The 20769-nt window shown below is 46.1% G+C and overlaps 1 protein-coding gene across 1 annotated transcript in view; it reads left to right on the top strand.

Moving 5' to 3' along the window:
* Window positions 1-16502, top strand: part of HDC (histidine decarboxylase) — a 250370-nt gene extending 233868 nt beyond the window's left edge. The window contains exon 12 of the mRNA XM_078684752.1: window positions 13625-16502. Coding sequence (XP_078540878.1) covers window positions 13625-14368 — 744 coding nt within the window. The 3' untranslated portion in view covers window positions 14369-16502. The remainder of the gene's footprint in view (window positions 1-13624) is intronic.
* The last annotated feature ends 4267 nt before the right edge of the window (window positions 16503-20769 follow it).

The following is a 20769-nucleotide window of genomic DNA, read 5'->3' as shown; positions in this document are numbered from 1 at the left end:
TGTCATGTAATATCTGTGGGGTCAATGGAGGAGTAAAACTCGGGGCAGTAGGATGCGTTTCACTTGGTCCTCCATCATAATTTGGTTTCGGGAATAAAGTCCCAGTATTAAAGGACCTGCGCTCTTCCCCATATGGAGGTTGAACAAAAGGCAGTCCTGAATTCGATGGTTTCTCTTCGCTTTCATACAGGGGTCTGGGAAGGAACATTTTTGTACGTGAGTAATTTTCTTCCTGACCTACGGGCACTTTGGGATATATATCCCTTGTTTCCGTCGGTTCGGGTTTCTCAAAATAGGGTAACCCTTGACCACCCCCTCCCAGTCCTAGGGACCTGTCTTCTTCCTTGAGGAAGTGGCGTCGGGGAGCATCTCCTACACTGGAAGGACGGGTTCCCTCATTATAAGGTGGCGGACTTCTGGTACAAATGTCATCTATCAATTCATCATCTGATTCCCCCGGGGCCCCCCAATGCTTACACTTTTCAGTACTTTTCTCACCCGCTGCAGGGTTACGACATGCCGGCATCATGGGGAACAGACCCTCAACAATCATGCTCTGCCTCCACTGTTTCATCCTTTTATCCCTGGACTCCTGTTTCTGCCTGGGGTACCACTTGGTCAAACCCTTGTCCATTCGGGGTCTTTCTCTTTCAAAAGCCTCAATCTCCCATTCCTCTAATGCCTCATACTGCGTTAGTCTCGGTCTGGGATGCAATTCGTTCATCCGAGTCCTTAAATTAAATAGGATCCTACCATTGAAAGTACCATCTAACGGAAAAGCCAATACTCCGTCATCTTTTGTGTACTTCACCCAATTCTCCAACCACACACAGGTATTGTACCCTCGGTCAAACATCATGAATGAGGCAGGAGTATTAGGTGGTGGGACAAGAACACCTTCTCTAGATTTAATCGGTTTGTCCGTTTTAAAATAATTTTTCACCTTACTTATAAGGGACATTTTTCTCTTTGTTCCGTACATAATATCGTATCTGTTAGTCTTCCACTGATCCCTTTCAAACCCTAGATGCCTTGGATCAGGTCGAGTTCCTGTAGTCTGCGAGTGCCACATACGACTTCTCCGCTAAACTTTGTTTACAAACTACCTCCAATCAGAACGCACTTCAGAAATTCGTGCAACCAATGGGTGCGCGACTCTAAATAATCTCGGCCAATGGGTGCGCGGCCCCTTCGTGAGATAGTTCCCACGCTCCGGCGCTCACCCCTCCTTTACAAACTCAGCTCCGCTACCCGCCCGCTGCTTCCACCAATCCCAGCGCGGCACAGAGTGACGTCAGAGACGCTTCGCGGCTGACCCCCTCCCTTCACAAGGTAACGGAAACTTTCTTTCTTTTAAAGTGCTCAGTGCTTGGTTATTTTACAACAAATACACATTCGCCACAGTGCTCAAGTGTCTAGACAGAGAAAGAATTGTTTTACTGCAAGTAAACTACTTCCATTTACTTTTCACTCGCTGCGGGCAGATCTCTTCCGCCTACCCTTCACTCTAGCATCGGTGAACCTGTTATTCCCCTAAACTCATCCACTTCTTTCCGGGATATAATCCGAGTTTAAGGTTTCTCAGCGGACCCCTCTGCTTTCACGCTAGCTCCGAGGAACCTGCTACTCTTCCGATGTGACCCTTACTAGGTTACGCCACTATGGGAATTTTGCCAATGAACCCGTTACTGTCATTTATTCACACATGTATTCAGAAAAACCCTAGTTAGTGCTTCCCGGTTATCCTAACCTGCACCTAACTTTCCTCGAGCCTGTGACCTCAGGACAATGGATTCTATTCACCACTTGCCCTTTCAATTCCCCGGGGAGTTCGGACAACATGAAACGATACGGTTTACAAATGCATGGATTAGTACATATAACAATATAAGAACAAGAATAATAACAATGCAAAAATTCATGAGTTTCAGCAGCGTATTCACAAGAGAATGATCAGGTCTCTTAGAACAGCCGCTCTTCTAGCAGCATCAATATACTAGCAGCTTCCGACTCAACTAGTCCAACTAATCCCTGCCTTACTCTCAACTAGTCCCTAACCATCCTCTAGCTACCAGAAAACTGATAGAGCGCGCGAGGCCACCCGACCAATAGTTTTCGCCGTTTCCGGCTTCAGGGCCCATATACTTTCAAATCACCATATACATTAATCAGGTGACTTCACGAGCTCTACCAAGTTGATGTGTGTGTGTTCCCTGCTAATAATTTTCAATGCACCCGACTTACCATCCACCGATGCGGGTACCTAATGACCACAATGAATCAGGGAGCTAGCTGTAAAAGAAAGGCAGCAAAATACAAACCCAAACAATAACATTCAAATACTGTTTAAATGACCACGGACAACTGGAAGTTTTAAAATGTTTATCTAAAATTCATTATTTTCTTGCATGAGGTACAGTAAAATAAGGCAATCAATAACCAAGATAACGTAAATTATATAGGCATAAAGAAATAATGACAGGGTAATCATTCAAATGTAATATGAAATGCAGATGGAAAATACTATAAATCTCAGAAATGTTTAAGCATGGACAGTTTATGCATGAATAACTATGGGAGGGCCTATAAAGAGTAACACGCTTCACTTAAGGTGAATGGGCCTTTGAACAATCTAGGCAATGAAGTTCTAGACCATATCAGAAAATTACAAACTGCAATGCAAAATATAATTTTTAACCAGTGAGAAGACATAGGAACAAACCTTTGAAAAATATGTAATTGATTTTCAATAGTTGCGGAAAGGCATGGAAAATATAACATATGCAATGATGAACTTTATTAAAGCAAAAGTTAGAAATTCAGAAGGTGCAAGATTTAAGAGTTTCAGAGCAATATTTACCTAGAAAGGTGTGGAAACCAAACCCTGGCCACGGGTCAGTTAAGGACAGGAAACCCTCAAGGAAGGATACCCCTCAAAGGACAGCAGGTGCAGAATGGACACCCAGGACAGAACAGGATACCCTCGGAATAGGAGTCAGGACAGGACCCTCAAGACAGGACAGCAAACCCTCAGGACAGGACCCTCTTCAGGACAGGACCGGAACCCACAGTTCGGAAGCAACGCCTGCGCTCCACCCGCTCTGCAGCTATCGATCAAGACCCCGATTGGGTCAGCGAACTCCCAGCTAAGTGCTTTGCCAGCACTTTAAGGTTCAGTAGAACCTCAGTCTATGGTCAAATTCGGACAGAGTGCTTCGCAGCGCTCTGTATCTTCAGTCACCTATTGAGTGCGTTGGGTCAGTGACAGGTCAGCTAAACCAGACAAGTCGGACGGTTCACTAGGTGAACCCAGGGTAGATATACAGTTTGGGGACAGTGTACCACCCCCCAATGTTGCAAAGTGTCAGAATCCCTTAATTTCGATTGGTCCTAAGGTAGGATTTGGGTAACACACCAATCACGACATAGTGTTTCAAGCCTACATTTGCATAATAGGGTACCGCCTAACTAGATTGGGGTTCTCATGAGAACTGGTGCAGAAATACAATGGTAACTTTAACATTGTTGCTCTGTGAGCACATATGATTGGTTCAGCCGAGTTTTCGGGTCGTTTCTCAGGAGCATCTTGCTCATCACTGCCAACTGGCTGTGTTCCATCAGTCAAGGTCTGTCATGCCTCGGCAAGTCGCGCAGGCGCAGAGGGACCTCCAAAATGGTTCTCGGCACAGACAAAACCCCATTCCCCGCGGTACATGAAAAGTAAGCGAAAACAAATTAATACATAGTAATGTCATTATGAAAACACATCACAGGATTTATACTTTTAACTCATCATCAAGAAATAAAACTATTGCGTTTAAATGTTAGCCACATTGATACAGTCACAAAAGCAGTGGCACGAGCAGTACCACATGATAAGCACAGCTATGAATTACGCATGCGCATAACTTTCCCTCCACTTCTGCAGACGCGTCAGGACACGTGAGTGTGGCTGACGCATGCGCAGTAACTAAATACAAGCGGCGGCCATTTTAGATGACTCGAGTAAATTATTTTAGTAAAACACATGTGCAAGCTTCACGATCCTTATCCAAACTAAACATAAATGTTAGTAGAACATACACTTGTTACCGTATTACACATAAACGAGGTTCTTGACTTCGGCAAGCCGCAAAATATGCGAAGCTTTGCTTCATCACATACACATACATACATGTGTGCCTCCTGCAAGTGCTTCTCAATTAGGGCCAACTCTTTCTTCTCACATTTTACGGCCAAACCAGGTCGTGAGAGGCACTGCCGCGTGATGCGGCTCCGCTGCTGTTGGAGACGATAGCGGCATATGGAGCAGGAGGAGGGGGAAGGGGGAAGGCTCCATGTGTGGGAACCGTGCTCCTGCAGTAGTTTCTCTGTTTTATTATAATGAATAATAGACACTTATTAATTATTAGTATTATAACAAATGGGCAATAAACTCTCTCTCTGTTATGAAGTGTGAAGAAGAAACGCGCAAAGAAGCTCAGTGTTAACCCCTTCCATGCTCATGACGGAACGGTTCCGTCATGAGCTACCGTTGAGCTGTGCTCATGACGGAACTGTTCCGTCACGACCACACCCGTTTTTATTACGGCCCAGCACCGGAGGGGGAATCGCGGTCGCGCTGAAAAGGTTAAAAGGCTGGATAAAGAACCAAAACGGGTGTGCTAATAGTGAGTAATAACTCATGTATGTGCTTATCACCACACCCAAACAGCTAAAACCCCAAAGGATACGGACCTATGTATTAGGTCCATAGGTGAATAAAAATTTGAAAATTGGTAAGGTTTGCTGGCTTTCCAATCTTTACACCAATGCTGCAAACCTCCCGGTTAAAAATGGTTAATTATGTACCATATTTACTTAAATGCCGTGCCAACACGTTTCGTTGCTCAACATTCCAGCAACTTCATCAGGGCAATCAAGGGGTTTCTCAAATGTAAATCTTCACACTCAAAACACCTTGTGGTTGCTAAGGTCAAGCGTACCAGCAACCATCCATTAAAAACGAACCCCGTGTCTGATGATCACGAGTCCCCAGAGGCTCGGTCACGCTCAAGCCACTGTCACTGCGTCCCTCCGGCTCTTAAGAGATCCCTTACGCGTGCATCCCCACCAAACTGGTAAGGGCGTTCCCTTTCCCCCACTGCTCCTCTAGCAGAAGTCCGATCCCCCAAACATTGCTTTTAGATGGCCGGTGAGAGGTACCAGCGAGTCATGATTTTGTAGGCATTTTCCAGAGGTTGTACTCATTAATGTTTTGATTGCTTGGTGCCATATTGCTGCCCTAGAGCACTCTGGAATCCCCAAGTACTACTCCCATACCTGCACATATGTGTTTCTGGATTTGGAATTAAGTTGTTGAAATCCCTTGTGAAACCAGGAAAAGCCTTTACCTCAGAGCCTATTTATAAATAGGTGAGTATAATGGGCAACCCAATCTACCCCTGAGGGTTCGGGCAAAGTCAATGAACAGGTAGGTGTGCCTTCAAGGGATTTATTGTAGTACTCAGTTTGTAATATTGTCATTCACAGTTGGATGCAAGGTTTATTATTTGCTTGCTAATTAATTTCTTTTGACAACCTAATTTCTAACTGCACTATATTTTTGTACTTCTGAACAAATCACACAAAAATATATATAAAAAACAATGTATAGCAAAACACGGGTGTATGTAAAAAATTGATTTTATCTTAAGAGTTCATGAACGGTACTTGTAAATGACACATACAATGGAACAAGCAGGAGAAATCTATCACTCCAGCCTTCACTGTTACAATGTTAAGAAAAAAGTGTAAAAGTTGACGTTTCGCTCTCTAGGCTTCCATCGGTGAGACCATCTTCAGGACTCTAATGTTTAAAGTAGTTGACCCCTGAATTCTGTTGTAAAAAGATTTGTCAGGAGAGATTGTGTCAGACGTATCTGTTCGGACGATAGTGTTAAACACTGAATGGGTAGATCTCAGTCTCTCCCAAGTGAAAACATACGGGGAGCAGCGTGTTTGCTCTAGCTGTTCAGAGATTGCGTCTGGTTAAGCATATTTAATTGCTTCCAGAGGAGTCTTCGGAGTTAGCAGGTTTAAGCCTGTAGTATCTTTTGTGAAGAAAAGCTGGGGACGATCGTTTCCGCATCAACTTATAAATAGGGCCTCCAGTGGAGTGGGTGATCTAAAGGGGTTCCCCTATATATCTTTTGGATACCCAATGTCTCAGTAGTGCTAATGTGAAGCTTTCCATGATGGGGAGATGAAAGCGCTGGTATATTTCCTCAGTGGGTAGAGTGAGATAATACCAACCTTTAAGATCAATGGTTCTTATTTCTGGGCCTCAAAGAGGATCTTTTCTTTATCTCAGAAGTGGTCGACCCATGTAAGCACATTAGGAACCAGGATTTTGCATTGTTAGTAGACCGTCAATATCCTATGTGTGTGGTCGAGAAGAGTTGGCTCTTCGGGCGGGCGTTGATGTAAGTGTACCAAAGCTCTTGGACATTTGCCTCTATCTCTTGCTTTGGTATGTCCTTGTTGTTGCCTCTTAAATGAATATTGCTGGGCCAGGCCCAATTTTCAAGGTCGTCAATTTTGTTTCTCATTATTTGTTGATGTTTTATGGGCTTGATCTGGAAAGCTTATTCATTCTGTTTGGGCGCCTGTTTGGCCAGGCTACTCTCTGTCCAATCAAGTTCTGAGATTTTCGCTGTGAGGTCCTGTTCTAGGGAGGTCAGGTCATTACAAAATTTCTAGAAGGGGGATTCTGATGTCCTCCTTGGTAGCTGGTGTTTGAGAGCCTTGTGGCTTGTTTATGTGACTCTCATGAGTTGCGCGTGAGCTGTCAGTATGTGGAGTATGTCTTTAATGGACGTTGCTTTTGGAGTAGTTTTCCTGTTACTAGGCATTTCCTTCATCTTTTGTTTGACCGGTGAGCATAGGGCGACAGCACAAACATGGTTGCACTACTCAAGTCCGTAGTATAGTATGTTAGTCACTTTGAAAAAGTCTTCAGTTGTACGACAGCAGGGCTCGAAGGGGGGACACACCCACCACTCCGCCAGAGAGGCTTGATTTTACCAGCCCCTCGGTCAAAGGCTTGGGATTGGTGTGATTAAGTCTTGCCTTTTGTGTACACTGTGGGTCAAGGTTTGGGGACATGCGATTGATCCCCTCACACTATTTGCCTTTGGCACTTGTAGAGTGAGTCTGCGAGGCTAGGATGTCCCAACCAGGTTACAGCACTATCCCCTGTCTCTTGAGGCACTCCGTGTGATGTTGTTTGGACCCATACTCCTTCAACGCAGAGGTCTCTGCATGGCAGTTGTCAGAAATGTGCTTGGTTAAGCGGGTCGCAGGACCCCAACCTGTAGGAGATGGTAGTGTGCTCCCCACGGCCCCATATCTATTTGTAAGCTCATCACAAGTTTATGGGCCCTGGTACTTTACCCAGTCCTTCACTGCTAACCAGGGAAGACCCAAAGGTCCCAGTGCTGACCTAGTCTCTCGGTACTGGGACTGCATGTCCATGCGTCCTCCATCTTGTGAGTTTGAGAGTAAAAGGCGTCAAGATCGAATATGGCTGACCCATGGGGTTGGGTTATGACCAGCTGGCTGCCTGCCATTGTGGGTGAGCTGGTAAGATTAAACCATGGAGGGTTCGAAATTGGGCTGCTCCTACAAGTCACTTCTAGACAGAACACCCTCTAATCATTGTTTGTTCTTTTATAAATTGGACCTCTTCTGCTTGTATGTTTCAGGCCCAACAGGCACCTGGCACATGGAGTCTAGTAGAGACATTTCTTAGTAGGTCTCAGCCTTGGCCACACCCTGATAAATTTATTTCAATGCAACTTACGCCTAGGTTACCCGCAAGTCATTTTAGGACATAAACACACAATCTACTTCACCATGCTGCTAACATTTGTTAAAAACCTCATGTTAAGTACTTCACTATTTACAAGCCTATATAGAGAACCTTCCCACAAACCTGGGCTCCTGACAATGAACACGATTTTACTTATAGATTAGGGATACAAAAGGCCGCTGTCTTATAATCTTAACTTTGGGATGTCTATGTGCAAAGTGAATAACGTATTTCAAATGTGACGCATTATATTGCAGTGGATTATTACTTGTGCAAGGAGGCATTATTCATCCAAAAGTGCAAGAACTCCATGGATGAATGTTGGACACCATGGCATAGGTAGTCCCTTAATAACAGAGAGTGGCCAATCACAGGTGGCATACATTATGAAGCAACCACATTAGGATACAAACAGATCATTCATTAAGTGTGTTTGGTGCTTGATAGTCGAAACACTCATTTTGTTTGATATTCAGTGGTGTAAAGTAGAGGAGAATAACTCACTTGGAGCTCTGTCCAGGAACACTGTCTCAGGCAGCGTAGAGTTTTGGGAGAACATTGCTCTGTAGTTCTTCATTATCTACTTTCTTTAAAAGACTGGGGGGCATATTCTCAAGGAACTATTGCCGAGTTAACAGCACTTTATCACAGCCAAAGTCGCGATAAATTTATCTCCTCATTTATAAACTGGTGCTAACAGCCCAAATCATCGGTTTACCCACGATAGCAGCATCAAAAAACATTGTCCCAGCCTGCACCAGAAAAGGGATCCCAGCACACAGCCACACATGAAGAACAACAGATGCCATGGAGCCACTGATCATGCAGCTCGGAGCCCCAACAGGGCCACAACACCCACCAACACCACCCCGAGGCCTGCCAACCCCCCCCCCCCCAGAGTCTCCCCCCTGGGCAAAGACATACCACATCAACTACACAAAATCATGTACCAAATAATCCGCCTGATGTCGCATAATCACATTTGGTGACATGTATGTGTCATCACAAAAATGAGCATCACACATTCCTCTTCGAATTAACAAACACACATTTATTCAAATAAACACAGAACAGAAATGAAGACACATGGCGGCTTTCCTCGGGCAATCTGGAGGTCACAGCCTGTAAGACAAAAATCCAGATGAGAAGGTGTGTTTTGCGCTCATCAAAGGACAGAGAGAGAGAAAAAGAGAGGGAGAGAGAGAAGAGAGGGGGAGAGAGAAAGACGGAAAGAGAGGGGGGAGAGAGAAAGACGGAAAGAGAGGGGGGAGAGAGAAAGACGGAAAGAGAGATGGAGAGAGACACAGATAAAAGAAGAGAGGGACAGGGGGAGAGAGTACCGACACGGCGCACCCATGCCTCACTGCTCACCCACTGACACCGGTGTGTCTCTCCAACCACTTGCCGGTATGTAGTGCAGTTCACCAGGTCCCACATCTGAAACAGATCCGTCATCTGAAACAGAGTCCAGATACATGAATGGCAAAGTACATACAATTGCAAACGACATCATCGCCTGTCTGCCCATGGGCATCCAGGCAGCTGCACCCAGCCCCTCCCGCTGCCCAGCCGTGCATGCCCGCAAGTGCGCACACAGGCCTCACTGCTCCCCTTCTGCCACTGGCGTATCACTAAGAGGGCCCACCACATGCTGGTGCAAAGCCCGAGCCCGGGGCCTGCGAACATTGCACCCTCCACACCATGCAGCCTCACTTCGCGGGCCTCCAGGTCTCACATTTGATTCTGGGTCTTGGTTTTTCTATGACAGAGGACATACCAGTGTACAGGGCATCATCGCAGGCTGCACACCCGCTCAGTCCTTGAGGTGCCACTAACTCTGAGACCCGCGAGGCCATTCCATGTGTTGGTGGGCACGCACTGCCCTCTGGCTCAGGCCTACACTGCGGTCTAGCAGGGCTCACATCAATCGACACCAGTCCGGATCACCAGGACAGGGCATCATCGCAGGCTGCCCCCCCGCTCAGCACTTAAGGTGCCCCTACCTCAGTGCACCGAAAGTCACCGTCCCGTGGCGGTGTGTCTGTGCCGGCCACAGTGTATGCGGTGCCACCAAGTCTGTGCCCCAAAAGTCATGGACCCTGTATGATTGGGTATCGTGTTGCGGATGACAGTATGTCACCTCTGGCCCTGGGGAATGTGATGTTGCAGGGCCCTAGGCCCTTATGCCTACATGTACATCACACGGATGCACCCAGATAGAGAGCGGAAATGGCGTCCACCACGTGCGCCTGGCCATTTTAATTGGCAGGCTCACGTCTTGTGACTTGTGTGCTGGATGGGTGTGGTGTGGGTGTAAACCAGCCATGAAGGAGTAGCTGTGACATGCTGACAACTAGACCTGTGATCAGCAGATCACTACTGGGAAGACCTGGGACATGTAGCGTTGTCTGTCCCCGTGAGCGTAAGCGTAGTGGGCTGGTCTGGCCTGGCGTATGCCAGTCCAACATAAGGGTGTGAACAATAACTCCCGGACGCTCTGGATTTGGTTCCGTACTGGGCTGGACAAGGAAGTAACTAATGCATGTGTCCCCGTCGTTGTGTCGGCACCACCAGGACCGCATTCGGCAATGTGTCACCCTGTGACCCAAGTCCAACGACATGAGCAACATGGACGTGAGGGGGAATCATTGAGCCTACATTCATCCATACTCCAACACCTAAAAGATCATAGACATGACACATCTGTGTGATTATGTATGTTTAAGGCACTTTCAAAGGAGTGTTACAGCTGGAGCAGCACAGGGCCATGCAAACCCCACTTTACAATGTTGGCCCGTGGAGGGCCAGCCAGGGTCCTTCAGGGAATGACAAGTCCAAAGGAAGAGGAGGAGTTTAGTCCGCTTCTGTGTCATTGGCGATCAAACAGGATATGGCATTCCATGTTGAGGTCCAAGGTGAGTGTCACAGAGTGTATCGAGGGACAGTGGGAGGTGATGATGCAGAGGGGAGAACCAAGCAGAAACAGGCCCTATGGCGGAGATGCATGCTACTCCGTCCTTCTTACCACAATGGCAGATTCATCCACTTCTTCATCCTCTGCAGTTTCATGTGCCTCAAGTGTGGGTGGTGGTGGTCTGTCTCCAGCACTGTGTGGCAGTGGCACATCAGGGGCCGGAGGTGGAATGCCAGCCGCACTGTGTGGCACTGACACTACAGGGGGCAGAGATGTGGATGTAGTGGTAGCAGCAGCATGCATCAGTTCCAGGCCTTGTGGCAGCAATGCCATGAAGATGGTCCTGAGGTCTTTGAGGAACCCAGCTACCTCTCACTGGTGTGCAGCTGTGGCAGCTGCTCTTTCTGCCTCCGTCTGCTCCATGGTCTCCATTGACCTCCGCATGTTTTCCAACACCCATGTGACATCGCTAGTGCCACTCTGACTGAACAGTTATTCTAGTCTCTGAGTCAGGGCTCCAGCGATGTCAGCTATTGTCCATTGGAGAGCATGGAGCGGACTGTGGGTGTCCGTTAGGGACCGTGAGGGGTCCCTGATGGGACTTAGACACCCACGTATGGCATTTAGTTTGGCTGCCATTAGGTCGAAGCCCACCCGCACCTGTTCAGCCAGATTCTCCTGGCACCCCAACACACGGCGTTGTCCTGGGGGGCAGCTGTGGTGGTGGGTGGTGCCTTCTGCGTGGTCTGTGCAGGGGCTGGGTTCTCCTTGTAGCGGCTTGGCTGCCATGCTCCTGGAGGTGGGGTGCGGTGGCTCTCCATGAGCTATTGGAGGGCGACGGAGTAGAAGCTGTGGTGGTCCTCTTCATCATCAGACAAGAGAGGTTTGGGCTGCTTTGCAGAAAGTGTTAATTGTCCCTCTGCAATGTGAAGGGAAGATGCAGTTTAACAATGTGTACACATGTATGTTGTTGCATTGTACATTTTTTCATTCGGACTGCATGACTGTGTACATTGTGGCTGTTTGGGGGGAGTTGCCTATTTGATGGGGGACAGTGGACATTGCGACAATATGATGGATGTGTGTTTGTACTTGTACGTTCTCAGCTCACATTTCCCTGCAATGCCAAATGTGATTGGCCAGTTTCTACACACAAGCAGCATCTGTTGTGTCCTGTTGTGGACGTGTTGCGGTTTGTACCACATGGTTGTCAATGTTGTTGTGCCCTGCATGTTATGTGTGTGTGTGTGCTGCAATTTGGGGGAGTCACCCCTGCAGCCCTGAGTTTGCTGCCCCTTCTCCCTTACATGCGGTGTGCCTTTGACTTCCGTGCTAATACGGTGCTGAGAAGTTGCGTACTTGGGTACATTGGTCTCTTGGTGGGAGTTGGGGTTCTGGGGCATGGTTTGTTTGCAGATATGCTCTACTTAATTGTGCATTTGTGCCATTGTGCCCATATCCCCCGTCCTCCCAGTCCCTGGTTGGTACTCACCCAGCTGACGTTGTGTCTGGTCATGTTGAAGAGCGTCTCGTCCACCCACTCCTGCCACCATCTCCCCACTGATGACTGTGGACACCATTTCCTCCAAATCGTCCAGCTCCTCCTGTGGCGCAGGACTCCCACCTCCAGTCTGCATTGCTGCCTTCCATTTGTTGTCAATTTTCAGCTTGGTTTGCGCTTGACGTCATTCCAGCACCTCTTGACCTCTTCCATTGCCCTCTTCAGCACTCCGAATGCATTCATCTTCTCCACAATGGACTGCCATAGTCCATTTTCTGTTGCCAATGACACAGTGGAGGTGACGAACAGTTGTTAATGGTGTTCTACCACCTCCACTATCAGGATCCTGTTTTCCTGCGGACTGAAGCTCTTCTTCCTACTCTTCTCCTTGCCCTTCCCTGACACCGATGTCCCAGGTTGGTCCTCCGGGGGGCTTGTGGGGTTCTGGTTCTCCTCCGTACTTGCTCTGGCAGCATCCATTGTGCTTCGCTGTTGTTTGGCATTGGTTTGTCTGTTTTTTTTTCTTCTTTTATGGTGATTTTTCCCACCGACGTGGGATTTGCAGGCCTGTCACTGGGTTTTGCTGATTTTTGTATCGCGATTGGCCTCATCGCCACTTTTTATGTGTTCGTGTTTTGCATTTTTGCGGCGTCGTGATGACTTTATTGCAGACATTTGAGGAGTTATGGTGGGCCTATCACATGGTGCCTCCGTGTTATGAATACACGGCATTAGTTCACACAGCATTACTTTCCCGCAATGGACTGCGATATGAAGAGTTGCGTTAAGCTCAATTTGCGGTACTCATCACATGTTCTTGAGAATATCTCCCTGCATTTACTCTCGGCAGGTCAACCAATGTTTGTTTGGTCCTTAATAAATATTGAACTAAGATTTTGACTATAAATTAAAATGCTGAATTAAATTTTCTTGCAGAACACGATACATTTGGTGCTGTTCTTTACTTTGACTGGTGCGGGAGGTGAGGCTGAGCGTGGTAGGAAAGGATTGTTAGTTGGAGAGATGCTCCATGCGTCACCTTTAGTCATCATCTGTCTTTGGTGGGAGTGGTGACACACAGGGGATGAAGTGAGTCTCGGTAGTAAATACATCTTATTTGACCCACTGTTGAAAGATACAACTGTAGTAATATAAGAAGGTTAAAGGTCAGGTACCTGTTCCATGTATATTTTGATAACAGCCCAAAGTCTTTTCATGCTTATTTCTCGAATCAGCCATCCCGTGATCCCAACCGCTCTAATGCTGCTTAGGACCTTGGCCCTCGAGTGCCGCATATATGTCACTTACTGAGCTATTATATTATATCATTTAACTGTGTGATTATTTGTATAAACAGGGGCCCGACTGCCTAACAGAACAGGTCCTGAAAGAACTGACAAAAGATGGCCGCATGTTCCTAATTCCAGCCACCATCAAGGGCAGATTCATCATCCGCTTCACCGTGACATCTCAGTTCACAACCAGAGAAGACATACAGCGAGACTGGAGCATCATCCGAGAGACAGCCACCCGAGTGACCAAGCAGCATCACCCATGGACACCGACCCATGCCTTGAACCAAATGAACACGCCCAAAGAGAATACTGTTTCTAATAAGCCTTCCCTGGGGACATGTGGGAGCAACATTCCTTTCACCAAGATCACTGTGCAGCCTAGAAATGAAATAATCAGTCCAAAGAATTGGGTCAGTCAGGCTTTTGAAGAAGAGCAGGGCTCACCTGATGACTGCTTTCCAGAAGAGGATTCTGCTGCAACCAAACATAAGCCATCTTCTTTCATATACAGGTATCTGTCTGTCCAAGAGACAGAAAAAAAGTCCCGTTCCCTGAGTTGCAACAGTGTACCATTAAATGGTACCCGAGAGATGACCAATCAGAAAGCAGTGCCTATGGATGATGCTGCAGGAAATCAGTCTCACACAATAGGCAATATATTTTCCAAACTGCCTGAGAAGGTGATCATTTTAGAAAAAAATGCCTTCAAAAAACTAATTAAATTTTATAGCGTCCCTAGCTTTCCAGAGTGCAGCATTCAGTGTGGTCTGCAACTCCCTTGCTGCCCCTTACAGGCCATGGTCTGATTCAGGATGACAGTAGGAACTGAAGATCATCTTGTAATATGGCTAATGGTCAATATTCTGTAATTGTGTTTAAAGCGTACACAGTGTCGGAAAATTACAAATATAATGTGTGTGCGTCAAAGTGAACACGTACATATGTTCTTCATTTATTAGACAGCCACACATATAATAAAACAAAATAAGTGTGTCATAAACAGAACAACTCTGCGTGCTATCTAACGACAAAGTAATTAGTATGTATCTTTATCACAAGACATGGAAAAAATGAGTTCTGTCTCTTGGATTGCCATCCATCACTGAGCTTCATTTCAGCAGGTAATTCAACTTGGATTTGAAGACTGTGGGTAGGGTGCACTCTTTAATAGAAAGCGGACTAAAATAGGGAGCGTTAGTTCTCATTGAAAGGTCTATGAGCCAGTTTCATAGGTCCTGATGTGAAAGATAGTGTTTGCAAAATACTGGTGCAAATTACAACCAGAATTTTTGCGACCAATGTGAAATTTTATGAACTAACCTATGAACTAACCTATGAACTAATAGGTTGGTTCGCAAAATTCCCAGTTTGCAATCTGACCTGCCTTGTGATTATTTATGAGATAGGTTGAAAATTGTGATTTCCTGAAATAGGATACCATCATAGAGATGGTGGCCTGCAGCGGCTAAAAGAGTGATATCTTCAAATAAAGTAATCTTTTTATTTTAAAAGCAGCCAAATTTTCCTTATTGGAAACAGAGTTGAGTGAAAAAAAGTGACATTTAAAAAAAATTAAGTTTGAGAGTTAGCGATCAGCTCCTGGACCACTGCCTCTCTTCAACAGTTTTTTAATTCACATGGCTTACCATCACAGCTCGGGAGTCGGTGATTTTTCAATGTTTTGTGACCGAATACATCTCCTAAAAAAATGATATTTGAAGGGATGCCTATAACACACCCCTTCCAAATAGGGATTCCTTATAGAGTCAAAAGCCCTTTTTAGGGGTTTATACTAATTTACAGACTCCTAAAATGGGGTCTGTACATATTAAAAAAACATTATTATGATCACAAACAGTCAGAATCGCTGTTTACGACTGTAATAATGTTTTTGTTTTGTATATCAGACCCATATTCCAAGAGTAAATGAAACATAGTGAATGAGACTGAAGTCCAAGAAGTGCGAACCAGCATTTTTTTTTAAAACCTACATTTCTTATAATGAAAGTAATCAGGTGAAAATCTTGTTTTATCATTCGAAACACCCAAATCCAGCCTGAAAGGCCACTGAGACACACAGACACACAACGTGTCTTATTCCCTCTCTCACTTCCTCATTCTCTCTCTCTTACTCTTTCACTCTCTTTCTCCCTTCCTCGTCCCCTCTACTTCGCTCACTCCCTCCCTAACCTCTCTCATTTCTGTTAATTCTTTTAAAAGCATTTACTTTGACTGCACTTCTATGGTAACCTCTATACATATTGCAGGTTATACAGAGCCTCTTGCGTGACTGCGTGTATCCCATGCATGCCATTGGGCTCTACGCTGTTAGTCCTGGATGGACTCTACAGAGATCTGTTCAATCAGACATAGCCCTAAATTAATGTAGACTGCATGGTTTCTAGCTGCCATCCCTCTTCCAGCCAATACACACCTAGATGCAGAAACCCTGATCTAGGACAATCAGTAATATACATTTGGCAAGGTACATGCAGATGCCATAACTCTTGATACATTAAAAATGTCTCAGCAGAACAGGACAAACACCACCCCCATACTTGTGTGTCAACACCCACACTAGCCCCTAAAAAGACCAACAAGCCATGCCCAATTATCCAACCCACCTCTTTTCACACGTCTGCTGTCTCACAACACTCAACGTGTCAATGTTGTTTCCATACCCTCGCCTCTGATCTTAATGTGCTGGTCCTACTTGAACTTTTCATTGAAATGCTTTGGAATGAAAACATAATGTGAGGGTGGTCACAGTTTGAAACTATAATTTGTAATTAAAAATGAGTTGTTTCGAGTTTCAGCATATTATGTTAGGTTTTGAACACTATGCTGTTATTACCCAGCTTATCAAAAAATAATGAACATGTGTACCTGACAAACAATGATGCAGCAGAAAATTAAGAAATAAAGAGATTGCTTCAGGAAGCTACGCACTTTTGTTTTCATTTATGTCAGTTCTGGCTTTTTTTGTCTCATGAATCTTCTCTACTTATAGAAAGAGATTTAAGCTTAAAAGTGACTCAAAGAAACATTTAGATACCTTGATTAGCACATTTAATATTAGCACTTTTCACTAACATGGAGTAAATGAATCATGCTGCTTATCTTTTTTTAAGGTAATAGTTTTCGTTTGATGTGAAAAATGTATTATTATATTCTAAACAAAACAAGGGCAAAACGACAAACATCCAATGTATGGAAAGTTGAGATATTGAGTTTCAAGGGAATAAATGCAGTAAAGTGCTTAGAAGCAAGTAGCGCCTATAAAAGGTAACCTTAGGTTACGCTGTTCTGGGCACCAGCTACATGACCCATGCAGGCCCCGGTGAACAAAGTACATTTATTGGTCGCAAACAGCGAGCTGCGTTGATCTTCTCCACGCAGTGAAGGTGATGCGTCAGTTACGAAGATGGTAGCCAGAGTCGAGAGGCATCGAGCGATGTGGGAGATTCTGCCATGCAGTTGAGGGGATGCATCGATCTCACTAAGCTGCAGCGGCTGCGACACGCTGTCCGACGTGTCGATCTCTGCAGGCAAAGCGCTGGTTATGAGGTACTGCGCGGATTTTAATCTTGCAACCGCGTTGATGTGCCGGTTCTTCTACACACAGACAGGAGATGCGTCAACATCTGTGTTGCAAGTATGTGGGCCACTTTCAGTGTGACAGGCACAGTAGCAAGGGCAGAGACTTTGATACCCTGAGTCTCAAGCAACAGGAGGCAAGCTAACAATCACTTGGAGATCACTTGGAGGCAAGGCAGAGTCCAGCTCTCCTTCAGCAGAGTCAGAGAGCAGCAAGACAAGAAACAGAAAAGTGGGCCTTCCAGATCAGCAGTCCAATTGAGTCCTTTAAGCAGCATGCAGTTACTCTGGCAGAGATTCAGTTACAAGTCCAGTGGTGTCTGATTTTATGGAATCAGAAACCCAGTACTTATACCCAAAAGTGCCTTTGATGTGGAAATGGCTTCAAAGCAGCTCTCTGAAGTGCACAAATATCTCTTTCAACCCAGTCCTGTCTGCCAGGTCATTTGTGGAGGGTAATCAGTCCTTTTTGTGGGGACAGAACACTGTCTATTCAATTGAAGTGTTAGCCCATGCCATCCATCTGGCCCAGGCAAGGCCATCAGAATGTAGACGTATATAGCTGGGTACTCAGATACACCTATCCTTCCTATGTTGTGGCTGCCTTGAGGGAATGCACAAAGTGTAGCTATCACCCAGCCCAGAAGTGTATTGGAGACAGGCTGGAAAACACACAGAGTTCTAAGCACAGAGAAATGCCCACGTTCTAAATGTCACAGTTCTAAAATAGTAATGCTAAATCCAACTTTAACAGTAAGGAGGATTTGTCATTACCATTCACACATATGAAACATGATAAATCTGCTCTTCTCTGATCAGGAATTACATTTTAAAAGTGTATTAAGGAATCCCAATGCTAACCTATGAGAGGAGTAGGCCTCAACGTAGTGAAAAACAAAATAGACTGTTTGTCACTACTAGGACACACAAATCATACCATTACATGTCCTACCTTTGATTTACACAGCATCCTGCCCATACGGCTACCTAGGGCCTAACTTAGGGATGACATATGTGTAATATAAGGGGTGTTTCAAGCTTGGCAAGTAGTTTTAATTGCCAAATCGAAGTGACAGTAAACTATGCACACAGGCCCTGCAGTGACAGGCCTGAGACCGGTTTGAATGGCTACTCGTGTGGGTGGCACAACCAATGATGCAGGCCCACTAGTAGCATTTGACTTACAGGCCCTGGGTATATGTCATACCCATGGCCAACTCTATGGCAGTGCGACCGGTGCAACTGCACCGGCACTGACTTGGGGTGGGGGCGCTGTTTTCACTATTATGCACTTAAAAGCACCAGCTGCCACCTTCCTTGCCTCAAGAAATTTTTAGGCACTCATAAAAATGTCAAGATATCACTGGTGATTAATGTTCTTTCTAGAGAGAGATTGGAGGTTTGTCTAGTGGAAGTTTCGACTCATGGTAAGGTAGTGCTGAGGGTTTATATGCTTATTGCAAAGAACGTGTACCATGCAGATCACAAAGTACATATAATGTGAATTGGTAGGTTAGTGCGTTACTGCTTTTCTAAGAGACACCCTTTTGTTACTTGCAGTTTATAAGTAAAAATCCTAATCTAGCACAATGAGCTATTAACTGTCATTGAAGAGATGCATGTAAACTGCAAGGTATAGATTAGAGTGTTATGATGTGTTCTCCAGTCTATCATTATCCTAATGTTGCAAACAGGGTTCATTTGGGTAGAAATCAAATCTTATTATTAAAGAGAACCCCCAACCATGCTGTTGCGTTTCTGAGTTTCTGCTTCACCATAACAAGCATTCTTAAACTATACTGCCTACCAGTATGGATGACATGTGACTCCTACACCTTGCAGCCTTCTGCCTTATGTAATGTATTCTATAAAGGGATATGCACATGCATGATTGATTGTCTCTGTGTAATGAGTGATTGATGGCTATGACACTCTACACTGGTATGAGTGGTGCTATAAACCTAATGAAATACATCTGAGTGAGAGACTGGTTATGGAGACTTGAGGAGTACTGTTAAAGGGTGGTTGTGAGGGAATTATTGGCGGAGGTGGTCAGTGGGGGGCGCCAACAAACATTATCGCACTGGGCACCACCAGTGCTAAAGCCTGCCCTGGTCATACCACTTTACAAGGGACTTATTTTTAAATCAAATATGCCAGTCAGGTATATAACAATGTCACCATCTATAGGGGAGTAGCACATGCATTTTAGTACTGGTTAGCAGTGACAAAGTGCTAAGAGTCCTAAGGCCAACAAAAAGGTTCTGCAAAAAGTGGAGGAAGGCAATAAGTTTGGGGTGACCCTTCACAGAGGGCATTTTCCCACAACATCTGACAAAGTAGACTTCTATTCAGCCATGGTTTCCAATCTTACCAAGAGAACTCTCCCTAGGACCTTGATTGTGGAGACTAGCTAGAAGATTGGATGATAGCAGTAGGGATCTTTCCTGTCACCCTTTTTAGGTCTCGCCTAGCGAACGCAGCGCATGCGCTGCTTTTGCCTTGTCGAGACTTTGTTGTCGGTTTGGTTTGGAAGGGAGACAAGCCATGTGCGCGCACGGACAGGCGATGTGCACGCACATGGCGTCTCTCTCTAACACGCTCCCACCGCACGCTCATGTTCAAACATCACATCACCTCAGCCTCGCACTGCCTCTCCTCACTTACGTGTTCCGGTCAGGCAGGTGGAAGTCCACGGAGTAGCTGAAGTAGCTGCCTGGGGGCCTGCTGTAGACCGTGACCGACTCAATGTCCAGGTTGAAGGCTAGCAGTCTGGTGAGGACCGGGCATCTTCAGGGGGCACTCTTCAAAGGCCGGAGGAAGGAAGAGCAGGAGTTCAGTGCGGGACAGGGGAAGGTGGCCGGGGAGAGTGGCGGTGTGCTGCCTGTCTGCAGGAGGCAACGGGGAGCAGCGTGGTCACCCAGGAGGGGGCTGGGTGTTGTCTCCACAGGCTGAGGGGGTGGTGGGGCTGTGTACTGCCCACAGACAGGGAGAGGGGGCTCGGTGTACTCTATACAGACAGGTGTGTCTGCGTACTACGCACAGACATCGACAGGGTACTCAGTGTACTCTGTGCCGACACAGGGGTGTGCTGCCCACAAGGAGGGAGGGTGAGGGTCAGTGCACTCTGCACAGATACAAGAGGGCTAAATACTTCCCAGAGATAGGGAGTAGAGAGATTGTGCACTGCTCATTGTCCGACAGTAGCTCTGCGCACTACGGAAAGGCAGGAGGCGCTGGTGCAGAGAAGGAGTCTGTGTACTACTCACAGACAGCAGGGGTCCGTTCCATGCACCACTCACAAACAGGAGAGGTCTTATTGCTCACATACAACAGCTTATCTGTGTACTGTGCACAGACTGGGTGGCTACTCACAGGACTCTACTGCTCACAGACAAGAGAGTGTCGGCAGTGGCGCTGTGCAATACAGAAGACAGGAGGAGGGGGGTATCTGCCCTGCGCACAGACATCCAAGTCATCGAGGGAGGGCACTGCGATCATTACTCCAGGAGCCAGTCACTTGGCGGCACTTAATTCCCCGGATTCAGTCACAGCCGGGCCCCTGCAGCCAGACCTCAGTCCTCCGCATCGGTATCACCCCAGAAACCGA

This window comes from Lissotriton helveticus, chromosome 3_2 (assembly GCF_964261635.1).
Source record: "Lissotriton helveticus chromosome 3_2, aLisHel1.1, whole genome shotgun sequence".
NCBI classification, from domain to species: domain Eukaryota; kingdom Metazoa; phylum Chordata; class Amphibia; order Caudata; family Salamandridae; genus Lissotriton; species Lissotriton helveticus.
The sequence above is the reverse complement of the archived record's forward strand: the minus strand, read 5'-3'. Positions and strand labels throughout refer to the sequence as shown.